This window comes from Elgaria multicarinata, chromosome 3 (genome assembly GCF_023053635.1).
Source record: "Elgaria multicarinata webbii isolate HBS135686 ecotype San Diego chromosome 3, rElgMul1.1.pri, whole genome shotgun sequence".
In the NCBI taxonomy this organism is placed as follows: Eukaryota; Metazoa; Chordata; class Lepidosauria; order Squamata; family Anguidae; genus Elgaria; species Elgaria multicarinata.
In genome coordinates, this window is record NC_086173.1 from 89,507,888 (window position 1) to 89,535,036 (window position 27,149).

The following is a 27,149-nucleotide window of genomic DNA, read 5'->3' on the forward strand; positions in this document are numbered from 1 at the left end:
GGAGTGTCTTTGGCAGCGTGAGGAGAAATCGGTAGACTTGGTCAGGGTTTGTAATTTTAGAGGAGCCTGGAGCACTCACTTTATTTTTCACATTGTCATCAGTTGCTTTTTTACATCAATTAACCTAATGCACCTTTTGCATAACTGGAATTTTGAACTGCACAAATACTATTTTGAAACTGCATATTTTCCCCTTTGATTACACATTTCATGTCTTGTTACATGTTTTTTAAAAAGTCATGGGGAAAAGAGAAGGCCAAATTCAGCCTACACACTTTAGCAACCATGAGTTATTTTCTCCCTAGCATGGTTGCTGGGTAACTATCACCTCGCACCTCAAGATAACTTAGCTTTGTCACCACCACCACCACCACCACCTTTTGTATTGTATAGCGCAATTTCTAACTTCATGCCCGGGCAACTGAAAGTTCAGTTAATGCCTGTTTTCTAAAGGCAACCACCTGTCCTAACAAAAGCAAGAGCCCACCTACGCTGATGATAAGGTAATAGGAAAATGATCTGATTCCATTCTCCGCAACAAATTTCCTGTATGATTTTGACAGTGTTGCTTTATTAGCAAATCTTTTGTATACTGGAGGCTATAGTAGGAGTTCCCTCATTAAGCAGGCTGAAATAAAAAATCTATGAGATATTCAGCTACATGTCAGTGAGACTAGCATGTAAGACACACATTAGACTCTAATTCCTACTGGGCCTATGTTCCCAGTGCACCAGACTCTACCTGGGAATGTACGGATTGTGTGAAATCTATTATGTTTCACTGATAGTCAGGTGCCTTTTGTTCTGTCATCCACCCATCAATGGGATCAGGTTTTTTTTTCTATTTCCAAATTTCTGCAAATGCAAATTTGCACGAATTCACTTGTGCGAAAATGCACATTTATCCCCAAAATACGCAAGTCAGATTCATAAAAATCTGGACTCCTTTGGTTCCATTGCAGATTTCTCAGACATCCCTACTCTAGCCAAGGTAAGGCTCAAAGAGAACTCTTGTCGGTTCTGCAAGGTGGCGCTGGTTGCCTTGCCTACCATTCCACAGTTGCTTAAGCGCCTTTTTTCTCCACCTGCCTTCTAGCTGAACTGCCTTGCCCTTTCCCTTGTAGTGTGTGACACAGCAAATCTTGGGCAGATATGGCAAGCAGTCAGACTTGAATGTTTCACAGTTCCTGCTAAACCTTACCAGATTGGGCAGAAGAGCTTGGGAGTGTTGAGGAACATTGTACCTGCTGACATTGCTATTCAGTTTACAAGAGACCTGACTGATATTCCAGTGCAAGTGGTGGTTGCCTGATATTACTTTCCTTGTACCGGGGGCGTGAGGTGTTATTTGTTCATTCTATTTTATAAATTATTTTTTTGGACTTTTCTAATCAGCTTGGGGAACCTTTAGATGAGGGCTAGGGAAGTCCAGCAATCAAAATGTTGCTGGACTACAACTCCCATAATAACTGCCATTGGCAATGCTGGCTGGGGCTCATGGGAGTTGAAGTCCAGGGACAACTGGGGGGGGCACTGGTTCCCCACCACTGTTCTAGATGAAAAAGTGGCTTGCTGACCTTTTAATAAATGAACCAAGTACTTTTCTATGATTGTGACTCTTATTGCTGCATAAATTGGGATTTTCTGAACTGTTGAAATAAACCAACCAATCTCTCATGTGAGTAACTCCTGTGGGAGCATTAAGAGAGGGGTCAGGAAGGGATATTTAATTAATTTATTAAATTTACATCCCACCCTTCTGCCAAAAGTAACTTTCTGCTTTCTTTTGAATATCTAAACATAAGACCATGGGTGCCATGGAATCACTTTTCGTATACTGTCCCTGTGGGGGGGGGAGTGGGTGCATATGGGGGGGGTGTGCATGCGTGCATACACATGTGGCCTTTGGGCCCAAAAGTTGCCCATCCCTGGTGCAAAGGGGAAAGCATAATGCTCTGCACTCTCCACTTTGCTGTGTGATGTGGAGGTCCCAGGGCAACCCTTACCTGGGTTTGGTTTCCTTTGTGGGGAGAGACGATTGGAGACTCCAAGTGTTTTGTAATGTTTGTGTTTATCTACAAAATTCAAGTAGAGTGTAGGTGCAGGCAGACAGCATAGCATTCCATCAAGCAAGTCTACTGCTCCAGATCAGTTTCTCTGAATGAAGTTGGGCAGGAAAAGATTAATGCTATTCCAGATTAATGCTGGTACACACACACACACACAAATACACACACACACACACACACACACACATCATCATCATCATCATCATCATTATTATTATTATTATTATTATTATTATTATTATTATTTTAACCTGCCTGACACATTTAGCAGGAGGCCTATAATGGCCCTCACTCAAACTAGTTCCTGGACTGTTCTGTTCTGACAGAATGAAGCTATAGCCCGACTTGTCCAGTCACTTTTACCAACTTAAAGCAGTGCTTCCTGCCACATTAGCTCTATCCTGTTCAAACCCCCCAAACTTGCAACAATACCATGGAGGAGAGAGAGAGAGAGAGATTCTGAAACTGATGATATCTCTTAGGACTAGATAAAATGTTTCATGAAAGCTTTTTTTTCTCCTTCAAAGGGATTTAATCCTTTTTATCTGTGTTGTGAGAATGCTAGATAATGAGAGGGAAAATGACTTCCACCTCCATTCTCCATGTCTAATATGGAATATTACACAGTTCCACAGAGGATAAGAAACACTGCACTTTCACCCTGGATAGGTTAGGATGATGGAAGTATTCTTCCTCCTGAAATCATTTATTCATTTCATGTGGAGGCTGTTATAAGAGAGGGCTACAAATAACGTCAAACTCTGACATTGCGCACCTCTGACTTTGAACTTTGTGGGCAGCCCTATCTGTCAATCCAAGATTTTTAGGCTCAAGTTCCAGGATATTGAGTGACCTTGTGACACTTGAAAGAGAGAGATGCTGTATGTCTTTCTACTCTTTCTTTTCGTCACTGGCCCACTGATTCTTCTTGTTCATCCTCTTTTGCTACTTTCCTTCTCTTCTTTCATTTTTCTTCCTTCCATTTCCTTCTTTCTTTCAGTTTCCTTCCTAAGAGCCAGTGTAGTGTAGTGGTTAGAGTGTTGGACTAGAACTTGGGAGATCTGGGATCTAGTCGCCACTTGGCCATGAAGCTCACCAGGTGATTTTGGGCCAGTCACTGACTCTCAGCCAAACCTACTTCATACGGTTGTTTTGAGGATAAAATAGAGAGAGGGAGGACCATGTAAGCACACTGAGTTCCTTGCAAGAGGAAAAAAATGGTGGGGTATAAATATAACAGTATATTTAAAAATCACAGCTACAGCAACACATTGTACAGGAAGGCAGATCAGTGGTATATATGTTATCCTTTGTGATTTCTCTGTGTGTGCTTGAGGTCACTACTATCTCATTATATTTCAGGTATTGTTACAGTAAGAAACTGAACAACAACATGGGCTCATATCTATGAAATTATGAAGAAAGGAATTTGTCTTTGACTAAGTACTAAGTCTCCAGGAGGAGCACCGGGCTAAACTGCAACCAGACCCATCTAATTACCTAGACCTGTAGAAGGCAGGTTTTAACATGGATCCCCCCAAGTACTGTGGCTAAGCATAGTCAGAATAGCTGAACATGTCATCTACTGTTCTGCTCAAAGCAACCACGCTGGATCCTAGCTAGTAATAACATGGTTGCAACTCAATCACAAGAAGTTCGATTCTGAACCTAGTTGCGAGACAGAGAGCCTAAATAGGACCTGGGAGAATCAGTTGCCTGGGCAGGCTATCTGGCTGTTGTCTCATGCCGCCATCCCAAGTAGGAATGTCAGCAGTCTGGCTGTAAACTTTTTATAACCGTTCTTTGTTTCGGATGTTTCCTCTTGCCAGCTATATTAAATCATGGGAGTTTCATAAATGTTGCTCATAGGAAATGTCTCACCCAGAGAAAATGCATTCTGTGTCCTTCCACATCCTTTCAGAGCTTTGCTAACAGTAGCCTTTGCCATGACCCAGGGCTGGTCCTTTTAAAAGCTGGCAGCTTCCCCACCTCTCTTAGATAGTTTAGGTGGGTTAGGAGGCACGCAAGTGGCCTATATTTCATGCTTTTATGGGATGCTAAGTGGGTTCTATTCTAGGAAGCTCTTAGGCTAATTATCTTTGAATCACTGCTTAGCAAGAATACCAAAGGGTAAAAATGTTGCAGATTTATTATCAGATGCTGCCATCTTGTGTTAAGTTCAAAGAAAATTATTAGATCCACACTGTGCATCAGTTGTGCAAGAGGTGAGCCTCCAGCAGTGAGGGGACAATGTTTATTTTTCTAATTTTTATGATAACCAGGCACATTGTGCTTAGCCAAGCCTCTGAAGAGAAGGGAGATCAGTGAGACAGTTTAGAGCTGGCCAACTTCCTGCTTGGAGCATGTTTGTGCAGGGTGTTTGAAACCAAATGAACTGCAACCTGAAACCTTTTGAAGTCTTTCAATGAATTCCTTTTGCATACAGTCATTTGCAATCACAAAGCAAAGCTGCATACAAGACAGGGACACCTCTTCCCAATAACTTTTCTCCGCATTTTGTTTACGACATTTGGTCTTGTATAGAAAAGAGTAGAAGGTCTGCGATTTTTCCATTCTAAAACATTGCATTATAAAGCTTTCGGGTGGCCATGTGTCCTCTTTTACAGCCTTCTATTTGATCGTCTGTCAGAAGACAGCCCTGTATTTTGAAGGCAAGGCACAAAGGTAATCGGGTCACAGTCTTCCACATTATGATGAGATAAATTTGCATCTCTCTCTATATAAATTAGCACATGAAAATTTTATGCAAGTCAGAGTCTTTTTTTCCTTCCTTTTAGTGATGTGTGTTCTCTTTTTTGGGTGATTCACAAGTGGCCACCCTATTGATGGCAGCTATACATGTGTTCAATGGTCTCTGGATGTAGGAATTCAGGAGAAAGGGCAACATAATTCATTCAGGAGAGTGACAAATTAGTATTGGGGATGAGGAAGAGATTGCTGCCAAACTCTAGCAACTAACGGGTAGTGTCCATTACCTAAAAATATGATCACTGGGCTTCTGCTATACATTATTGTCTGTTTGATTTAATTACTTTAAACCCAATCAATAGGAAAGACTGGCGTAGATTTAATTTAGCTTGGTTGGCAATTAGTTCAGAATCCTTTTTTAAAAACTCCCTCTGTCCTGCAAGACCTTGTTCTAAATTTCATATTTATAAGACAGATTTTAGACATGAGTAAATGTCTTCCAGATGAGTCTTTTATTGTGCCATCTGCTTGCCTCATTCACAGAATTTACATGGGTGGGGTCCAGACAATGCCACCTTCCACTCGTAACCCTTCCATGTTTTCCCACCACTTCTTCCAATTTTTTTCTTACTATGCAAAGTCTGTTAAGCAGAAAAAGATGGAATAGCTGCACAGTGTCTTCTGTCTCTTAGCACTAGTAGTACCTCTCTTTCTGGAAGCACCCCAGATTTTATATGGCATATTTTGTGGTCCATTACAAGGATCCGTGACATATTTGCACAGTGCAAATTTGAATTTCCTAAAAAAACTGGAAGGAAAAATAAGGCTGTGGTGCAGGCTGTTATGTCATTGCTGTTGTTCTTTATTGCTTTCGTCATTCTTTTTCCACCCCATTACTCCTTGGTTTTAGCTATTCCCTCCTCCCCTGGGGTGGCCATGTGCCCTATTTTGCAAATGATAGTCCTCTATTTAATGGCATCCTCTATTTCAGAGGTGGACAACTTGTGACCTTCCTGATGTTTTGGCCTACTACTCTCATGAACTCGAGCCAGCATAGTCAATGGTGAGGAATTCTGGGTGTTGTAGGCCAAAATATCTGTAGCGTCAGAAGTTGCCCAGCCATGCGCTATTTGAACGGCTTTCCAGGCCAAGACTGGCATAAAGATAAAGAACATAGGTAGGGAGAGAAGGGGCCATGAAGTTGTCCATCAAGCATTAGTACCCTGAACATCATACTGAGGATGCAGTAGTCACATAGGTCATAGAAGAAGATGTGGAAGTGTTTTGCACTGCTCATTATGAGATCTTACTAAGGTGAGATGCGTTGTATTTCTATTTAAATTATCATCTTTATTTCTAAATATGCATCTCTACATATAAATTAGCATATGCATTTTATGCAAATTAATGTCCTCAGTGACCACCCTAATCCCACGCCCCAATGTTTTAATATGGTACAGAGTGGGCTTCAGTTCTGAAGTAGAAATGCACTGGGAAATCCCTGAACATTTTCTGCCCTCTGAAATGGCAGGCCTTTTTATGGTTTACAGTAGCCTTTTGAACAGCGTATTCTAAATCCATTATTTGGGTTAACGCAGAGGACCATAAACAGGATTTTTTCCACATGCAACATGACTAATGAAAGTGCTGCACATATGATAAAAACTGCTGAAATTTCTATTAAATTTAAACATGATCTTCCTTCAAGTGCATCTTTTTACCCAATCCATTTCTCTCAAATAGTAAATAAAATAAAGAATAGAAAATAAATACAGTTAGGATAAGAAGGCATAAAAAGCAAGGATGAGTTCTAGGTTTCTCTAAAACTTCTTCAGTACCTTCTTTTTCAATTTGAAATTCTTTGAAGGCAGGGACAGAGATGGATTTAATTTACTTTGTCATTCCTGACAAACAATATAAACCATTCCTCTGAAATAGTTTCTGGTTGGTCAAGGAAGCCATGCTTGTACTTCTGAGTTACCCCATCCAGTTTCTGCTTTTCTTTAAAACATGGGTAGGCAACTTGTGGCCCTCCAGATGTTTTGGCCTATAACCCGTCTTAAAGAACATAAGAAGTGCCCTGATGCTGGATCAGACCAAGGGTCCATCTAGTCCAGCACTCAGTTCACACAGTGGCCAACAAGCAGGAGGGAATCTACACGTCGTACTGAAGGTGCCTGTGTGTGCCTCCAGTCCGCCCTCAAAACGATGGTGTAGACGGAGAAAGAAGAGATGGAGGAAGAGGCGGAGGAGGCGGCGGCTGGGGAACCGGTTCTGCCGAGCTCTCCGACCTGGGTGGCTCTTACCACAGCAGCAGGAGGCCGGCGGCGGCGGCAAGGACGCGGCCTGTTCCCCAGCCGCCGCCTCCTCCGCCTCTTCCTCCGTCTCTTCTTTCTCCGTCTACACCATTGTTTTGAGGGCGGACTGGAGGCGCACGCAGGCGCCTTCAGTATGACTGTAGATTCCCTCCAGGACATGGTACAACAGCACCCTCCCATCCATGTTCCCCAGCAACTGGTCTTCCTTCACCATTGGCTCTGTAAGTCAAAACATCTGAAGGGCCAGAAGTTGCTCACCCTTGCTTTAAAGACTCTTCTAAATAGCAAGCCTCTAATATGTATAGCAACCTAAGAAGACCCCTACTTGACCAGACCAAAGGCCTTGCCCTGTTTCCCATTTTAACCAACCTGATGCCTCTGGGAAACCCACAAGCAGGATGTGAGCGGGATCCCTCCCTCCCACTGTTGTTCCCTAGCAACTGGTATTCAGAGGCAGGCAAAAATATGCTGCTGCTTTACTCTGCTGTAACTTTTTCATCATCGGCATCAGCATCCCCCTGGTGTGTGGTGATCATTTATTACTGCTTCTTTACAACTTAGTACCAGTGGCAGTGACTTGTCACAGGCTGCCAAGTGAATCCATGGTGGGGCTAGGATTTAAAATCCACTTTCTTCTTGTCTACCGAACTGCATTAGCATCTCAACAAGAGAAGTTTACACTACTGTTTACTTCCATGGCTTATGTTTTTGGTAGCATCAAGCTCTTGCCCTCTGTAGATGGTTCACTACTCAACGTGGGTTGGTTTTTTCCAATTGGGTTATGACTAACAAGCTTTTAGGGAAGCACAACTGGGAGAAACTACAAATAATATCCAATTTTTATCCTTTAAAGTGTGAGCAAGTGAGTGCACATGTGTGTGTTTGTGTGTGCGTTTCAGGATTTTGTGGCTCTTCTTTTAACACTGTCCTCCATATTATTTTCTCTCTTCCTCAGATATTTCAAGAAGTGCAAGTCTTTCTGAAAAAGAGCTGAAGGAAGCAAAAGCCAGAAGCCAGCGAATTGCTGCCCAGCTGACAACCCCACCCAGCTCCAACTCCAAAGGGGTCCTTCTGTTTCATAGGCGCAAGCAACGGGTTAATGCATTTACCTTAGAAGCCCCCAAGACAACAAGCAGAGAACAGGTAGCTGTGGAGGAGGAGGACAACCCCAGAGCGAATGCTCACCACAGCATTCCCAGCCATGGGAAAGAGTTCCATTTGAAGCAGACCTTAAGAGAAAAGAGAGAGCCAAAAGGATCGTCTTGCCCCAAAGATTCTGGATTGTGGAAACAAAGCAGCACTATGGAGAAGTATGAGGAGAGACTAGTTGTAGAACAGACTCTAGATAATACACAGGGCTCTCAGTGGAATAAAGTAAATAGTGAGAAGAACACCCCATTATCCTCCGAGGAGATTCCAGCTGAAGACTTTCAACAGATCCCTCTCAGTGTGTACCTCAAGGCAAGTACAGGGACAGCTTCAACCAATGGGATGCATGAACTTACAAGCCATGAGTTTGAAAAAGCACCTCTTATTGAACAAGCACCAGCTATCGACCGTTTAGAAAACATATCCCCTATTGTGGATGATGCGCCTGTCACTGACAGGGAGAATAATAGTACCATTCTTGAAAAGGAGCCATACATGCTGCATATTGACAGAGAGAACAATGTTCTTGATAAAGAGCCATATTTACCCATTATTGGCAGTGAGAATAACAACAACATCCCTGACAAGGAGCCGTACATGCCTATGATCGATAGGGAGAATAATATTGTTCTTGACAAGGCACTGAGTGAACCAGTTAGCGAGGGGAAGGAGAATGGAGAGCTTCTCAGCAAGGAGCAGGATGTGTTGATCATTGACAACGAGAACATTTTCCCCAGTGCTGAAACTGAGAAACCCATTCTCGTCACTGAGATACAGCCTAATGAAATACCGGCTCCCACTAATAAGCAGTACTGTGAAGTACGCCTGACGTTGTCTAAACCGATGCCTGTGAAGAACCGAACTGCAAGACCTTTTGGAACTCAGTCACTAGCTTCGCCCCCCACACCAGCAGCAGAGAAAAGCCCCGTAGTAGAGCTTCCTCCACCCCCCACCTATGCAGAAACATTTTCCAGTCCTCCTCCAGTAACAAGGGTCAGGTCACCTCCAGCCTACTCAGCACTGTACCCTAATGAAGAAGAGAAGGCCCCTGTTCCACAAGGGGCTAAGTATGAAGACAGCAGACCAGGACCCCAGTCTGGAGAGAACAAAGAGCCACCTCCAAATAAATCAGGCATTCTGGAGGAGTCTGCAGCCCGCCGAGCAACCAAAAAGTTCATGTTCACCTTCGTTGAGAAGCCAAAAGTGGCTCCTAATCCAGATCTTTTGAATTTAGTCCAGAGAGCAGATAATAGGAAAAAGCAGAAAGGACATGGAGGAGCCATTGCTGAGGAGGAGCCATTTGCTCTGGGAGCAGAAGCCTCTAACTTCCTGCCTGAAAGTAGTTCGATGGAGGGGGCAGCCCAGGCCCCTGGAGATACAGCACCAGAATGGTCTTCGTGTTTAAGGTCACCAAAAATCCAACCCAAGCCAATGATCAAATCCAACCAAAGCCTATCAGAGGCAAGAGGGAAAGGAGCAGAACTCTTTGCCAGAAGGCAGTCGAGGATGCAGAAGTACGTTATTGAGTCACCATCACACCCAGATATAACCAGGTCTCCTTCACCTACGATGTCCCTCCCTCCCTCCTGGAAATACGCTTCAGAAACTCATCTCTCCCCCATGGCATTCCATCCCACACCCAGAAGTCCAGCCAGATCTCAGAAGGCTCCTCCTGTACCTTTGTACAACAGCAACATGTCAGAGAGTGAGATTTCGAAAAAGGAGCTGGAAATCTCGAAGCAACAGCCATACCAGCTCCAGTCCTCCTTGTTCATCCTGTCTCCAGTCAAAGGGCCATTAAGGTCTTTACCAAAAGGGGCACCACCGCCAAAGCCTGTGATTCCAGAACCCAGTTATACGAGACAGGCTTCTTGCCCAACGTCTCCCTTGCCACCTCCTCCTATTTTGTATCCACCGGCCCAGCCCAGTCCAAGCAGATCAATGCCTGGTCTGTTTGCCCCATCAGCTGGGACTGTGCATCCATCTCAGAACAGCAGAGCAAGCACGGAAACAGCACCGGAACCCTCTTTTGAATACTCTTCTAGAATTTTGTCGCCACGAGCTAAAGGAGTCTTCCAAGCTCCAAGGCCTTCTTATTCCACCAAGAGTGCAGGAATTGAGCCTCAGGTGTGGAAACCTTCTTTTTACTACAAGTAACGTTATTTAATTAAAAGTGTATGTGCAAGGGTTTGGGTCAGTGGCGATGGGTGGCGTGAAAAAAAGGCAAAATGAAGACAGCTCGCAGGTTACAAATGCAAGCACAACTTGCATATCATGTAGCCCTGTCTCAAACCCCAGTGGGCCAGAGCCCTTTAAAACTAAGGAATTGGAGCTTACGCAAGCAGACAGGGGCTCCCTTGGGCATTTCTAATGAAAAGATCTGTACTAGTAGGAGCCCAGTCTGACCTGGCATGTTGCTGATCTGCCTTAGTTGGGCCAGTCCTGGCAGAATTGTGACATCGGATTCATACATTTGTGCTGATTACCTTCCACGGAGAACTAAACGGCGTGAGAGTGCAGTGCACAATAGGAGTGTAACGTAATCCAAGCATAAGAGTCCTAGAACATTGTTAGCTGAAGCTTGACTGAAACAGGAGGAAGCGTCTGATGCCTTCTTCTTCTTCTTCTTCTCTCATGCCCAGAAACTTTATGGAGCATCAACTCTCTGGCTTCATCTCTGCCTTGCCTTTTGAATTTCTTCTTTGCTCTGCAGGACGTTTTCCCTCTCTCCTCTCTTCATTCAGAGTCTCCAGCATGACATGCTTGCAACCTCTGCTCTCTGCTGATGCGGAAAGGCATGTGCTCTTTCCCCCACTGATCGCCTTTGATTTCAGACAACATCACCTCCAGCTGATATCTGTTCCTGGCACCCCTACATTTCTGCTTCTTATATTTCCCCTCCCTACTATTCTTTCATTGTCTCCTTCAGACAACAACACTGAGAATCACCTTGGGGTGAAGAGAAGGATGCCAAAACCAAATAATAACAAGAACACAAAATTCACTAGCCTCTCAGCATCCTGTATTTAATGCTCAGTGGTGCTGATTTACCTACCCTGCTTTGCAAACATTAAAATCCACATGGCAGCCCCCATCCCATCATGAAGGGTCTGAAGAGACAGAGTGGAAATCTTTCCTCTGCAACCCAGGAGGTTTCTGCGGGTGTCCTGCTATTAGCTTGTAGAAAGACAAAGTGGGATCTTGGGTTCTGTACCAATTTACGTGAACACAGAGAACATCTTTGATAAAGTTAGCAAAAGCAGGCCTCTGTACAACTATGTAACACAGAGATGCACGTAGCTCAGCACCACCGTTTAGCCCCTGGTGAACATTATAATGAGAAGTCATATGACAGACAATAAGCTGGTTTTGAAGATCTGATTTCAGCATCATGCAATGGAGTCACTTTACAGTTGTCCCACAGAAAAGACATGTTTAGCATTAGCAAACATTAACATAAACCAGGGATGTACAAAATGTGATCCCATGATACACTATTTCCTTATAAAACTGTAATCATTTATATTTTTAAAAGTTTTCACAAATTTCTGGCCCTTATGATTGTGGAGGGGTAGGGGAAAGGAACCACGGGATGTGCCGCCAATAGACTAAAAAAATCAGAAGGCAAATAAAGTGAGCTTCAAATGTTAACCCTTTTATATTTCATAATTACACTCCCTCTGGTTATTTCTCATGAATGCTGGGGGTTGAAAACATTATCAACAGATAGATCAAGAACAAGTTCACTTTCAGTCTGATTCTACTTCCTCTGATGTTTAGATGTAAGACAGGAATGGGGAATTTCTGGCCTGCCGGCCCAATGCCCATGCCCCTCCCCAACGCTGTGCTCCCTCCAAAGGGAAAAAGGAAGAGAAGGGGAATGGAGCAAAGCTGGTTCAGGGCTCAGCAAGTTCCTCAAGGTGTCATCTGAGTACACGTTGCTCCTCCCTCACTTTCCCCATTGGGAAAAGCTGGAGAGGAGAAAAGATGGCAGCACACTCAGCTGGCACCTAGAGAAATGACTCCTCTAGGTGCTGGCTGAATGTGCAGTTGCTTCACCCACTTCTCGCCATCCAGGGATGGCTGCTGAGTCCTTTCTCCATGCAGAGAGAAGCACTGAGCAATTGTTCTGTGGATGATGTCAGGGTGAGGCTCTAGGGGGAGAGGCCCACTTCCTGACATCATCTGGTGGATTGCTTCCAAGAGGAAATATGGCCTCCAACACCTACCAGTAAGGGTAGTAAGGGATCTCCTTCAGGGAAACATTTTGATTCAAAGTTGAATTCGCTGCAATGCTCTTCTATGCCCAGAGTATTAAGCAGGCACTATTGAAAGGCTTCATCGTTTTTATTTTATTTATTTATTATTGCATTTATGTCCCGCCTTTTTTCCTCCAAGGAACCCAAGGCAGCATACATAATCCTCCTCCTCTCCATTTCTATCCTCACAACAACAACAACCCTGTGAGGAAGGTAGGGCTGAGAGTCTGTGACTGGCCCAAAGTCACCCAGTGGGTTTCCATGGCTGAGTGAGGACTAGAACCCGGATCTCCCGACTCTCAGTCCAACACTTTAGCCACTACACCACACTGGCTCTTATACCGTTTCCTTCCCTCACCATGATTGCTCCTTTTCCCCTTGTTGGGGGAACTTCAGGCCAACTTTGTAGGCCAGTACATGGTCCAGGGAAAGTAATTGAGCACTTTCTTTTGAAAGTGACACATCTGGCATTGCTTCTTACTTTTGACAACCTGGACACTCTTACTGTAGTATCTTTGAATGGAGCTAGACAGCCAGGAGTCACAAAAGTGTAAGGCCTGTAAAAGTCTGTATACAGAACAGGAGTGCAGGCCTCTGGACAAAGGTGGCTTTGATTTGTACATTAATGTTGGCTTGAAAGGGTGGTTCTGGAAGCAAAATAACTGCAGACTGACCTTCAGGAACAGGCAAACTCCACAGAACAGGTGTTCTCAACCCTGAGTGAAGAGTCTCTAGAAAATCCAGCACTTAGCACTTTATTTCAGTCATTGCTCTCCCTGCCCTTCCCCCCATGACATTTCAGATCAGCCAGTTCTATTTAGTGACAAATGGTAAGACAAATATGTGGCACAATAAATTAAAATAGTATATGCAGTATATTTAGATACAGATGGTAAAAATCTAGTTCTCTCTCTCTCCCTTTCTTTCTCTGTATCTGTAATCTTAGGCGGTCTGACAAATCCTGCTGTGAGGACATAGCTGAGGGGAATTCAAAGTCTTTGCTGAAATACCAACAAAGCAATCAAGACCCATGAATTAAGGATGTTTTTCATGCACAAGACTTAAATTTGGCTGGCAACACTAAACATAAAACCAGCATTACAGTGCTCCTTTAGTTCCTCTGCTACATTCTGTCCTGGGTTAACAAAATTCACACCTGGCACAAATAGTCCAGTTTCAAATATGCACTGAAACCTCACAACTGAATACTCGTGCCAACAGAATAACACACGATAGGTCTCTGCTAGTCTAGCCAGCTGTACCTGGGAACTGCTAAACACGCCACCAGTGTGTGAAGACATAGGGAAAAGCTCTGTAACATTAACAGATTTATAGGGCAAATGCCTGTGGAGGAGCAGTATGTGAATGATATGCCATTGCACTTGGAGATGGGATAGTTATAGAGGTGGCAGGAAAATTACAGGGTAAGTGCTATGGGATATCTGGATATTTATAGAGCAAAGGCTTCTGTCATCAGTTCTCTGAAGTAATGTTTGTTCATTTCCATGAAGGGCTCAAGTTTTGGCTATCATCTTCGGCCAGAAAAACCTGCTGTTTAATCAAGGTGTAGCTACTTTTCCTCACATTTCCTTCATAAATTCCTGTCAGTGAAGACGGCAGCCTTTCCAAACACTTGTGCAAATCTCTAGCCAGTTTGATAGACAGTTCCAAATATTTGACAGTTGATTAAAAAACATTACAGGCAAGACATTCAGGGAAGTCTTAGGAAGGCCTAGTAAGGGATTTCCCCCTGTCTCCATCAATAAAATGGAAGACTTGGGGAGGATCCAGCGATGTCACGGTGCTAGTGTTATCGATGTTCCACGAGCATAAACCAATGCTAATGTAATGTTAATAGTGTTTGCTAATGAGATGGGCTTCCTGGGAAACCTATCATGCTAGCAGGCACTATTGACATTGCACAAGCTTTAGATTTACGTGAGTGCAACCTCAATAGCACTAGTGCTGTGACACTGTTGCATCCTTCCCTATGCGTCCTGCTATAAGTGGAAAAAAATGTGGCTTAGCTGTTGGAAGGGGCTAGAGCACAGCCAGCCCCCTGCTGTCGTCAGGGCTGTAGCCTCTTCAGAAGAGGGGAAACAACAAAAGCAAAACTTGCCCTTGGCCACTTGCAGGAGTCAATGCCTTGGAAGGTATGCGTATTGTACATTAGTCATTGCCTAAACTTGATGTTCTACTGGAGGGGGAGGGGAGCAAAAATTGCCGTAGGTGAAACACACACACACATAGGGCTCATCTACACCAAGCAGGATATTCCACTATGAAAGCGGTATGAAAGCAGTATATAAAAGGCAGGATCTACACTAGTGCTTTATAGTGGTACTGAAGTGCACTGGCAACTGTTGGGGACCATTGATACATCCACACCAAGCAGGATAGAACACTATGAAAGTGGTATGGAAGAGGTGTATGGTCTGTGTCAATGGGCCCCAACAGTTGTCAGTGCACTTCAATACCACTATAAAGCAGTAGTGTAGCTCCTGCCTTTTATAAACCACTTTCATACTGCTTTCATAGTGGAATATCTTGCTTGGTGTAGATGAGCCCATAGAGGCATGTAGAAGGTCAGTTTAAAACAGGTTGGATGTCACAGAACTTCAAATACCAGTGGGAATTCTCTCTTTTTCTTTCTTTCTTGGTTCTCTCAGCCAGATGTTTGCAGGCACATGGTGAATTTGGTGTGGGCTGTTGTCAATCAAAGCACAGCTTCCACTGATGGGACTAGTGGCTCCCAGTTGGCTATGGAGGGTCCGTAGCTCAGTGGTAGAGCACCTGCTTTGCAAGCAGAAGGTCTCAAGTTCAAGCCCGGCTTTTCCGAGCTGGGCTGGAAGAACTTCTGCCTGAAACCCAGAAGAGCTGCTGCCAGTCAGTGTAAACAATGCTGGGCTAGATGGACCAAAGTTCTGAGTATAAGGCAGCTCCCTATTTTTCTATTATGCCAGAGCTGGTCGTGAAAATGGGCCACTGCTTATAGGAGCTGTTCTCCCAGTCCTACTAAATAAAACCCAAAGAAAAACAGGGGAAGAAGGTTATTCTAACACCACCCTGACGGAAGTTGGCAATTACAGTTCCAGAACAGTGATAAAAAGAAGCAAAGGCATGCTTGAGAGTAAACCTGGGGTGGGTGGGATTTGCTACTGAAGCACCTGGGACAAATCCCAGCACCATAAATTTGGACAGATTCACAATCACTTCCCAAGGAAGGGATGCAGGATTGACCAAAGTATGCCTTGTACTAAAGGCCATAGAAGGTAACGCCCTGCAAAACAAAGCAACAAGGAAGCATTCATCAGCTCAATATCTTCCCTTCACTGCTGAGACATTGGGTTTCAAATATAATGGGAACTTTCAGGATAAGATTCCAAGATGCTTGAGTGAGGGCCGAGCAGGAAACAAGAAGCAATTTTCTGTTTCGCTATCACTAAGCAAACACATTTACTTTGGGAAGTGTTTTGATTCACTCCTCATTCTGCATAAAATGTTATGCTCGTTCATCTAGCTATGAGCCTGTTCTGCAGAAGCAGTCCAGGGTGTTGTGTTCCAACCACATTCTTGCCTTTGTCTGATACTCCCGCAATCACAATGGTATGACATCCCAGCCGCATGTAAGAGAACAGATGGGGTGGGATCGTCTTGCTGCTGTTGCTCCCTTTTTAAAAAGGAAAAAAAATTGACCAGCTGTGCATTGCAGTATAAGCAAGGGGCACAACTTCTAAAAATACATAAATAAATAACCCTCAGCAAAAGTATTACAAAATTACGGCAGTGGCTCCCTCCTTAACCCTGTGCTTTCCCTCTCCTGCATCGTTGTTGGGTAATCCCGATGCCAAGGAGGGAGGGCAGGGTTTCTGGGTGGCCGTCCAAGTCCCGGAGCTACCCCCACCCTCTTCACTGGTCACCTTCCACCAGGCTTCACCCCCAGGTTGCCACCGGAATGGCCACAGAGCGACATTACATGGCAGAAGCACCACGTTGACATCGCTCCCTTTGAAAAGGTCAGAGTAAATCCCCAACTTTTTCAAATCAGAGTATCCCGGGGAAGCCCCGCAGTAGCTGTGACACTGCGCCTGTGTTGCCTAACCAACAGGGCACAGATCCACAGCCACTGTGGGGTTTTTGCTGCTTGTAGACAACCACAAGGTGTTGCTGCAGAGAAATCAGAGGACTCTTGCTGGTATTTACTTCATTAACAATAAATAGGGCTAAATGAGAGCTCACCTGCTGAAACTGTGCCTCTAGGGAAAACAAACATGACAAAGAGATTTTTTTCAGCACAGTTGCCTTCGCACAAGATGAAGAATTGTAGAAGATTCTCTCTCTCTCTCTCTCCTTCACCTGTTTGCCCATGCAGTGATGAACCTGGTGGAATTGAGAAGAACTGTCTTGTCAATGTAAAATCCCAACCTTGAGTTCCCAGATGTTGTCAGGCTACAATTCCCATCATACTTAGTCACCCTATGATCAGAGATGGTGGGAATTGTAGCCAAAAACATCTGAAGATCCATTGTTGGGAACCTCTGGCCCAGACAGTCACTCGGAGAATTTAGGTAGTTTGTCTCACATTGGCTAGAAACCTCCTACCGTCCCTCACGGTTGGCTATGGTAGTGGTGGAGGTTATATGCCTAAAATAACAGGAGGGCCATGAATTGCCCACCTCTGGGCTAGATAGTCCCATCACAGCTACTGTCATAGTCTCTGCAGAAGCCACTATAAGAAAGAAAGAGGTGGGGGTAAGAAAAAGGTGGTGGGTTGGGACAAGAGAGAATAGAAAAAGGACTGTGAGGGATCAGAAAGTCGGGGGCGGGAGACAGGGCCGGCCCTGCCATGCAGGGTGAAGTGACCTAAGTGGTGGCCCTAATGGGAGGGAGGCATTTGGGCCCTCCTGAGGCAGCATAAAAGGAATGAGGGGGGTTGAGTCAAGAGCAAGAGTGAGCAACCTCCAATGATCAGGGGCCACATTGCCCCCTAGGACCTCATTGGGGGCTGCACCCTGCTGCTGCTGCTGCTGCATTTGCTACCAAAATTGCTGCAGCAGCAGCAGCAACAACAACAAAACGCAGCATTTTTCTTGAAAACAAAGCACATAGTGAAGGCACTCTTTGGAAACAGAATTGCACGCCTGGAAAGCTTCTAGGAGCATGATTTTGCTTCCAAACAAGGCATGTGCTCCCTGTGTGCCTTGTTTTCAAGCCAAATCGCTGTTTTCACTTGCTGCCACTGCAGCAAATTCAGTGGCATCACCAGGAAGGCGAAGTGGGGAGGAGGGACAAAAAGGGCCAAGGGGTTGCATGCAGTACACAGGCCAAATGTTGCCTACCCCTAAGGTAGAGCAAGGGAGATGGGGGACAGAAGTGAGGAGGGATGGTCAGGAGTGTGAGGGATTGGAACTAGTGCTGTGCCAAAAATTTCGACCGTTCCATTTTCAGCATTTCGTGGGGGGTGGGAAACAAAATTTGGGCCTTAGCTAGACCGAAGGTTTATCCCGGGATCGTCCCTGCCTGCTCTCGGGATATCCTGTGTGTCATTTACATGAACAGGGATGACCCCGGGACGATCCCAGGATAAACCTTAGGTCTATTTTTAGGTCTTTTTGCCTTGGGCAAAAGAGGCTGGGAGAGGTGAGAATTTTGGAGTATTTTTTCCTTGGGGAGAACAGGTTTTCCACATACCTTTTTAAATGTAGCCAGTTGTTGAGGGGTTTTCTTTCTTTTTTTAAAACACCCCTGGCATTTTCAGGAGCCCAGGAGTGCTTAGTGAATGCTTATTGGAGAGGGAGAGGTCACATGGTCTAAGACCTGCTGGGCTCCTCCAAATGCTGGAGGAAAGAGGTTTGTTTGTTTGTTTTTTAAACAAACTAAAAAATAGTAAGAAGGGCCCTCAGCAACCAGCTACACTTAAAAAAAGGTATGTGGAAAACCCTGTCCCCCTGCCCAAGGAGAATTCCCCCCTCCCTGTGAAAGAGGCAGAAAAAAACAATGCCTCTTTTTCAGGAAGAGATAAAGTTCCTGAAAATAGGGGGCAGGTTTCGGCCCAGCACTAATTGCAACACCCATGAAATGTTATGGGCCTTTAGCTGATGTATTCTATATATCCACATACTCAAATGCACTGATCTTATGTAAGAGATTCTTATGCATACTGTTGTTACCAGTTGTATATAGTTGGTGTTGGGAACCCACAGGTGAACATGGCCCATGGGGGGGTGGGGGTGTCCCCATCTGTCCTATTAGTTTCTTTAACAGATCCCACCCCTTCTCTCTAGGCAGGGAAAAGCTCTTATTTCTGGTTCAGCAGCTGATTGGAGATAAGAGTTTTCTCTGCATTAAAAAAAAGAGAGCCTTTCTCAGCAAGCTGCAAGGAAACCTCTTTCCTCTGATCCGATGCTATTTGGAGATAAGAGCTTTTCCTTGCTCAGTGCTGCTGAATTTATATAGGAATCTTAAGGATAGGAGGACTCTGTTTACTCAGACCGTGTCCAAGTAAAACCATGTTTCTGAGAAATAATAATAATAATTAATAACAACAATAATAATAATAATAATAATAATACCCGCCTCTCTCTCTGGATTGAGGCAGGGAACAACACTAAATAAAATATAATACATACTTTTTTGCAGGATCTACACTACTGCTTTATAATGGTATTGAAGTGCATTCACAACCGTTGGAGCCCATGACACATTCCATATACTGGTTTCATCTGCTTTCAAAGTGTTATATCTTGCTTGGTGTAGATCCGGCCTCAGTTTTCATAGTACACGTGCATATGGTCAGAGCAGTTGTTATACTTTATAGATCAAGCTGTACCCTAGAAAAGCTGAAACAAACCACCAGAAGCATAACTAGCAGTGCTGTGACAAACATGGATACCCTTTTGTGTGACTGTTGCAGTGCTTTTTAGATAATGCCTAGGATGAGTCGAACACCATTTTGGCTTTTGACTTTAAAGTACATGATGGCTTTTGCTGAAAGGTGACTGAGTAATGCTTTTGGTTTGGCAGGTGCTTTGTGTTTGGACTCCTCTGTTTGGCAGGCTCTGAATTTCCTTTCCTTTGCTGAAACATCATAGCAACAAGAGAGAGAGAGAGAGAGAGAGAGAGAGAGAGAGAGAGAGAGAGAGAGAGAGAGAGAGAGAGAGAGAGATGTAGTGTGGGGAGGGGGGCAGGGTTCCACAGAGGATAGAGCTTTGGAAGCAAAGGAAATGTCAGCACTCTTTCCAATAGTTTTTGCTCTGATGCAGTTCTGGGTGGGATACAGAGCATGAACTCAAAGCCTGTAATCCTTGGCACAGAAGGATCAGCAAGCCACTTATTTCCTTGTGTCAGCATTTCTGCTAGACAGCAAGGGGGTTGGTTGCACTGTGTACATGCTGAGGAAAGAGATTCACACAGCTGGATGGAAGGAAGGAAGGAAGGAAGGAAGGATGGATGGATGGATGGATGGATTCAGGCTCCTGGGGGTCTACCTGCTTGTGCCCAGCTGCTCATACCATTTGAAACAAATCTCATACTTCATATGAAATTACTTATAGTTTAGGATACTTTTCTAGCAGCAGGCACTGTAGCTCAGTGGATAGAGTGTCTGATTTGCATGCCGGAGGTCCTAGGTTCAATTCCTGGCATCTCCAGATAGGGCTGGGAAAGAATCCCATCTGAAAACCTACTGAGCCACTGCCGGTCAGTGTAAACAATACTGAGCTAGCTGAACTGATGGTCTGACACCACTTAAGGCAGCTTCCTGTATTCCTTTACATCTAGTTGCTGTATGGGATGAGAAGGGCTACAACTTACTCAAGAATGAATTTCATTTCCCCGGATCTGTGCCCACACACAACACCCACCCTTTAGAAGTAACTGGAGCAATTGTGCCCAGAGAAGGCCCATGTGAATGGCTATTCCTGTGCATTAATGTCATGTTGCAGCAGTTTGAAAGGCACCGCAGCCAACAGAAGAATGACCTCCAACCAATGGCTTAACAGCCTCAATGTCAACATATAGAATGTACATATTAATGCCTGGCAGAGGGAACATGGATTCACATCATATGAGAACATAGGTAGCTGCCTTATACTGAGTCAAACCCTTGGTCCATCTAGCCCAGTATCATTGACACAAAGGCCTTTTCTACACCTCCCGGCCTTCTTGGAGGGAAGGGGGAGGATCCCGGGTCCACACACCTGCGCCACATGCAGGAAAGGTGCAGGAGCCTTTTTGTGTGTGTGTGAAGCAGCGGGGCCAGTCGCGCAAGAGCAAGGCCCCGCTCCATCGAAAATGCGAGTAGGTGGTTTTTTTTAACTGAAACCTCCCCGAAACCCCCTCCCTGCCATATCAGGGGTAGCAAAATCGCTGCCACACCCTCCCCTGAAGGGCACAAGTAAGCGTGGCACCTGGCGGGACGGGTGCCCAGACCTCCCACGGTCTCAGGACAGTCCCAACACCATGGGAAGAATGAGGTTTTTGCAGGATTTCTTTATCTCTGGGAAAACACGTGCCCATCCCCCCTGACCCCAGGAGTCCCTGTGTGTCATACAGACTATAGGGCTGGTGTAGACATGGCCTAACTCCGGCACCAGGGTTTCAGGTGAGATTCTTTTCCTCACTTTGCCTGGAGAACTTGGGATCTTCTGCATGCAAAGCATGTGCTCTGTCACACTGCTATGGCCCCTCCAAACTCAGGTGTTATCCTTCTTCTGGCAGTTTCTCCATCCTTTTCTCCTAAATACATTAAATCTTGTTACTATTACAAATCGGCCCTCTTCTGCTACGTCTGGTTACTAAGGCATATCTCAAGACCTTTGCCTTAAGAATGGTTGGAGGCTGGTCCATTCCAATTATGAAATGCACATCTGGGGGAAAAGCTGGATGCTGGTCGGCCAAATACACCTCTCAAAACCAAAACAGATAGTATGTGCATTCTAATTCTTATATGAGTTTCCCCATGTTTCTTAAAACATGTATAACGAGCCTATGGGGCAAGAAGAGGCAGAACATCTAGGAGAATATATAGAGTAGAAATGCATAAAGGGACTATGGTCTGTTTTCTGTGTTAACTTCTTGCAGGGTCACATCTTTGCATTCTTTGGATTCCTTCTTCCTTTTCCATTCTGACTACTGCTTATGTCCTGTCCTCACCTAAAGTCTACTCCCACCTATAAGGAGCTTTGCTGCTTGGCCTGATGCTTCATTGCAATGAATGAGCAAAGTCTTGTGGGTTTTCCAATTCATAGAATCGTAGCATTGGAAGGGGGCATTTAGGCCATCTGGTCCAATGCCCTGCTCATGCAGAAATCCATTTCAAAGCATCCCTGGCAGATGGCTGTCTGGTCTTTGCTTGAGTACCTCCAGTGACAAAGAGCCCACTGCCGTTGGCTGTGACATTGGGCAGGCAATGTCAGTGGGTCCAGGGACCATTTTCGCCTGTCCCATGGATAACCCCCTCCCCACATATCACACTTTCGAGGGCATGGGAGAGGGAACTCAATGGAATTTCAGCAGCAAACCACTTCAGTGCTCTAAAAAGAGTCAACTTTAACTTTAGAACAAGCAAAATTGGATCTTTTTAGTGCTCAAAGGTACTAAAGTCGCCATTTTTAAACACAGTGGAGGTGGCGGGGGTAACAGGGTCTGCACTTAGGATAGTCGGGGGAGGCATGCCGAGGGTGGGGTGAGGGATGCACAGGCCACGTGTTGCCCACCCCTGCAGTAGATCAACAACATTTCAGACTCTCAATAGTTTAAGGATAGTAAAAAGAAATGGAGAGATATAAAAAATATCTACCATGGGGTGCTTTTTTACTAATTGTTTCTTTCTCACCCTCAGTGTTCCTTCCCTGAAAAATATGCAGGTTGGATTAGGTCTGCAGGCTGAATGTTCTGCACTCCTGGCTTAAAGCCATAAGTCATTCTGGGATTTCTCTGCCTGCCTCTCTCTCTCTCTCTCTCTCTCTCTCTCTGTGTTGCATTTTCAACCCTTTTCAGATTGGTTCTCAGCTATGAATACAGCATTCTTGCAATGATATCAGGATATTTTATTCACCGAACTCATAGAGTAATGCAGGGAGGCCGTGTGCCTTGTGCTGTGGAGGAATTGATATTGCTGGGAAAGAATTTCAGACCGCTTGCTGCTCTCTGGACCCTATTTTCTCCTACGATGCCCATTTGAGATGGTCAAACATCCCCTTCCACTTGCAAACTCAGCCTGAAGGGCATCAAATGGGCAGAACACTCACCCTCCTCTCTGTTCCCCTTACAGGAGAGAAAGGCGTCCCTGCCTGCTTCCCCGACGTGGACTCCACGACAGCTGCGACGGCAGCCTAGCAGTTTAGATGGCTGGCTGAGCCCAGCCCCGACTCCAGAGCCCGAAGAGGGCCTTATCGAGGCTTTTCGAGCTACCAGTGTCATGAGCCCTCAGCCCCCCATGTCCCCATCCTGGAGCGAAAGATCTCTCTCCCCCTTTCGGCAGGAGATGGATCCCAAGTCCAGCCGACAGATGCAGGCGCTCCTGGCCAGAAACATCATCAACGCTGCCCGCAGGAAGAGCACTTCTCCCAAAGCCACGGGGGTAGAGTGCTTCAGGCCTTTCACTCCCCCTGCCGATGTGTCGTCCTCCAGCAGCAGTCCCAAGAACCATTCCCCAAGCCCACTGCAATCTCCCAGGCCCATGAGAATGGATGGGTACAGACGCGTCTCCCTCCCCACCTCCATGGCATCACCACAAGCCAGTGCATCTTCAAGCAACAGCCCCCGGCTGCTGGGCAGCCCCTCTCCAACCTACAGAAGCCCACTACAGTCGCCGAAAGCATTGCGGATGAATGGGAACAAGTACTTCACCCTGCCCATCAATGCCGGGGGATCATTTTTCAGTGCAGCAACTAATAATGGCCCAAGAACCATGGGCACCCATTCTGTAGCCCACAGGGATCCAGCACTGTCTCCAAAACCAACCATCATGGATAGCCATCGGATCTTCACCCCACTAGCAAGTACCAGCAGAAAATCATCATGTGTCAGTCCCAAGAATCTGGGCTCCTGTTCCCCAACCCTCAAGAGCCCCCTGCAGTCCCCCATTGTGAGAGCACATTCTCCAGTGAAGCGCAACACCTCCATGTCACCCACCAACTCCGATGTGTCCCTTGACTCCGAAGACTCGGGAATCAAGTCACCCAGCATCCGCAGCTTAAACATTTGTCCCCGAGGCTGGAATGGGAACCTGCGGCTGAAACGGGGTAGCCTTCCCACAGGGGCACCCTGCACCTCCTAAGTGTGGGGTAACGGAGAGGCCGTGAAGCCTGTTGCCAAAGCATTTACATGGGCCAGCAAGCACATAATCCTGGCAACCTAATGAAGCGTAAGGGGGAAGCAGCCAGGTCTGCAAAGATCTCCACAAGCCTTCTCCACTGCCACTTTCTGGAGACTTAGAAGGACAGGGTAGAACAAGGAATCATTGGTGGATAAGACTTCTCAGGGCAAAGTTGCCTTAAGCGGAGGGAAATGTGGCTAAGATTCTACCCCAACACACCAGATCTCCATAGGATCCCTTTTAGTGCCCTCCCCTATCACGGCATTTGTATGTGTATTTGGCTTTTACGGGCTTTGTTTTATCTATCTCCACTGGACTGGAGCCACCAATAACTTCCTTTGCTCAGGAGAGATTAATAAGGCTTTGACTGCTTTTGTTCTTGTTCTGAAATATCCTGTGGGAGGAGGACAATCACACACACACACGCTGCTGCGTAATCCCCGGCAGACTGTCAGTGAGAGAGCAGGACGAGAGGCCCACCAGCATTATGCTTGTCTTCTATTATAGTTGTTATTCTGTCCTCCACTGCGCCCCCCCCCCCATGAGTCCCTACTCTGATGGGGCCACGAGTCAGGCCTGCCTTCACACCAATGGCCTGCGGGAATGAGCAGAGAGTGAAAAACAATCAGCTGGGCAGTTTATCCCCGCCGTCTGATCTGCATGACTTAGCTTTGCCTGCAAATGGAAGGCCTGGCTTTACATCAATCCTGTGAGCCTCTCTCTGGATTGCTGGAGCTGAGACCCTCCACACCAGGACACAGGATGATGGAGAACTGAGATGAACAATTCTATAGCCTAATTGTGCTGTGAGGAGAGATGCCCCTTCTATACCGGTGGAATGGCTACCATCCCTATATGTGCTCAGCCCAGGAGGGGAAATGCATAATGCAGAAAAGCAGAAAACAGCATAAAATGAGACACACAGAGAGAAACACCCCAACATTCCTGGAAACACGGCCAAAGCTTGCCAATCAGGGACTGTGCCGATGCTGCTGCCCACACGTTGCCCACATATGGAGGGAGCCAATTAAGATACGCCGATGGGTATACACCCCCAGCACCTACTCTTGTATGACAAGACACACAAGACACACACATCCCTCCAGCAGCCCCAGCAGCACAGCCAGCAATGAATGTGGTCTTGCCAGTCCCCAGACATCCCTATGGGCAGAGGTTCTTCAAACCCCCTGCTTTGGAGCACAACACAAGAAGGGAAGGGGAGAGGAGAGGAGACACCCAACACAGCTCCCTGAGCATGCAGTACTCTCCTGGCTATGGGTTCAAGACCAGCCTAGGGATGGAAAGACCCTTTTGCCACAGAGAGGGACAGCTGCAGAATACACACTGACAGAAGGATCCCCCAGTGGCTCATTCCATAGGGCAAGGGCTGTAAAGCAGAAGAGGCCAGTTCAAGCCCTGCCAACGGGGAGGGGGCAACGGCCCCTAGACACTTTTGGCATACCTAGCCCCAAACAGTCATTTTATAGTCAGAGGCAATAGAGAGGGCGTTCTCTGGCCCCCAACCCACGCACCCTTCCCTAACCACTCAGCTGCAGCAAGAGGCAGGAACAAGACACATCATGGGGCATTTCTCTCCCACTTCCTGGGCCCTTCAAGTCCCCTGGCCACCCCACTCAGAGTCTCATCCTGAGGTTAGCTGAAGCCAGATCATTCACTTGGGGGAAGTGGGGAGAGACCCCCTGCCTAGCACTCCCTAGCAATCAAGGAACAAGACCTGTTGCAAAGCTGTAGCCTTCGTTCATCTGGGATGGGGGAGTTCCTGAAAGGGATACATCCAGTGGCTGTGAGTATGCATGCACCCCTTCTCCCTTGCGGGTTGCAGTGGCGCTCTGTGAGCCTGTGCAGTGACAGCTGGTTCTGTTCCATCCATCCCAGCGGTGATTAAGGCAACAGGGTTGATGAGTGTTTGTCAAGAAGCAGCCGTGGTTGGAGTGGAGGGTCTGTGCTTCTCCAACCGAGAGATGAGCTGACGCTGTGCCTTCCCTAAGTATGGGAGATGCTGGTCCATGCTGTTGGTGTGTGTGCGGGGAGGGAGGGGAGACCTGTACAACTTGGATGAAGCACATGATTCACCTATGGCAAGGGTGGGGGGAAAGAAAGTAGCAGTCCAGTAGTATGGTTGCCCCCTTTCCTTGCAAAAGATGGCCAAACATCCATACCGCCAGTGGTTTAACGCACTCTCGCCATGTTTGGGATCTGGTTTTGCAGCGCGGGACTCACATGACATCGTCTCTGTCCTGCACCCATTTTGCCTCTTTTCTTCTGTTTTGCTATTCTTTGATGTCAAGTTTCTGTGAATTCCTCTTGGAAGCTCAGTTCACCTTGTTTGTGTTCCTGAATGCAAGCATTTATTTATTTATTTCAATTTGGAAAAAATGTGCATTTTTGATTGGGGAAAAACTGCATTTTTAGAAGTGCGTATCAAAAACTTGTGAGCTCCCCCTTGTGAGCTCAAAGGCTGTTTCCAAATTGCAAGGGGGGGGGGCTCCTAGTGCTACCAATCTGGAAGGCATTGTGCAGCTCCTCTGTGTTTTCTTTCTTAATGGATTGTCTGTGGTGAGAGAAAAGACGGAGGAATGATGGGAAAAATGTGGGAGGGTGACAGGTGGAAGACATGTCTGCCCACCCCCCTGTGAAATTCCATGATGAGGATGGTGGGATAAATGCTTCAGCTGGAAGCACCCTGTCTCTGCATTGCTATGCCGCATGCCCTATCAGCTTACCGTATTTCTTCGATTGTAAGACGCCATCAATTGTAAGACGCACACTAATTTCAGTACCACCAACAGAAAAAAAACCCCTAAGACATGCCTGAGATTCTAAGACGCACCCCGTTTTTAAAGATGTTTATATGGGGGGAAAAGTGTGTCTTAGAATTGAAGAAATACGGTAGATGTGGTCTCCCTTTCTGTGGCTTATATACTGGTGGTGGAGAGCTGGGATATTAGACGGCTGAGTTATACCACATCCTATCCTCTGTCGTGGTGTCATAGGCGGGATCGTTATCAGTGAGGGGAAGGCTATTTTTAATGGTAGAAAAATGTCTTGCACTAGGTCAAGGTTTGATGTGAAATTGCAGTGTTGATGGGGCCATGGCTATGATTTGAGGATAGGATAGGATGCAAGTGCGCTCCTCCTTGTGTGTCCCACCCACAGTTTTGCCCGGTTTTAACCTTTCTAACTGTGGATCTTCACTGGTAAGCAAATCTGCCAGCAGAGCATTTCTGTATGGATCTATGCAGTTCCACCAGCAGATTCTTTGTGCCAGCGGCGTAGCTTGCATTCTGCCGGTGTAGTGGGGCTT

At 46.0% G+C, this 27,149-nt stretch overlaps 1 protein-coding gene across 1 annotated transcript in view; it reads left to right on the top strand.

Moving 5' to 3' along the window:
• The window catches only part of SYNPO (synaptopodin), a 60,496-nt gene extending 36,243 nt beyond the window's left edge, over window positions 1-24,253 (top strand). The window contains exons 4-5 of the mRNA XM_063121557.1: window positions 8,052-10,372; window positions 22,778-24,253. Coding sequence (XP_062977627.1) covers window positions 8,052-10,372; window positions 22,778-23,785 — 3,329 coding nt within the window. The 3' untranslated portion in view covers window positions 23,786-24,253. The remainder of the gene's footprint in view (window positions 1-8,051; window positions 10,373-22,777) is intronic.
• Window positions 24,254-27,149: the final 2,896 nt, after the last annotated feature.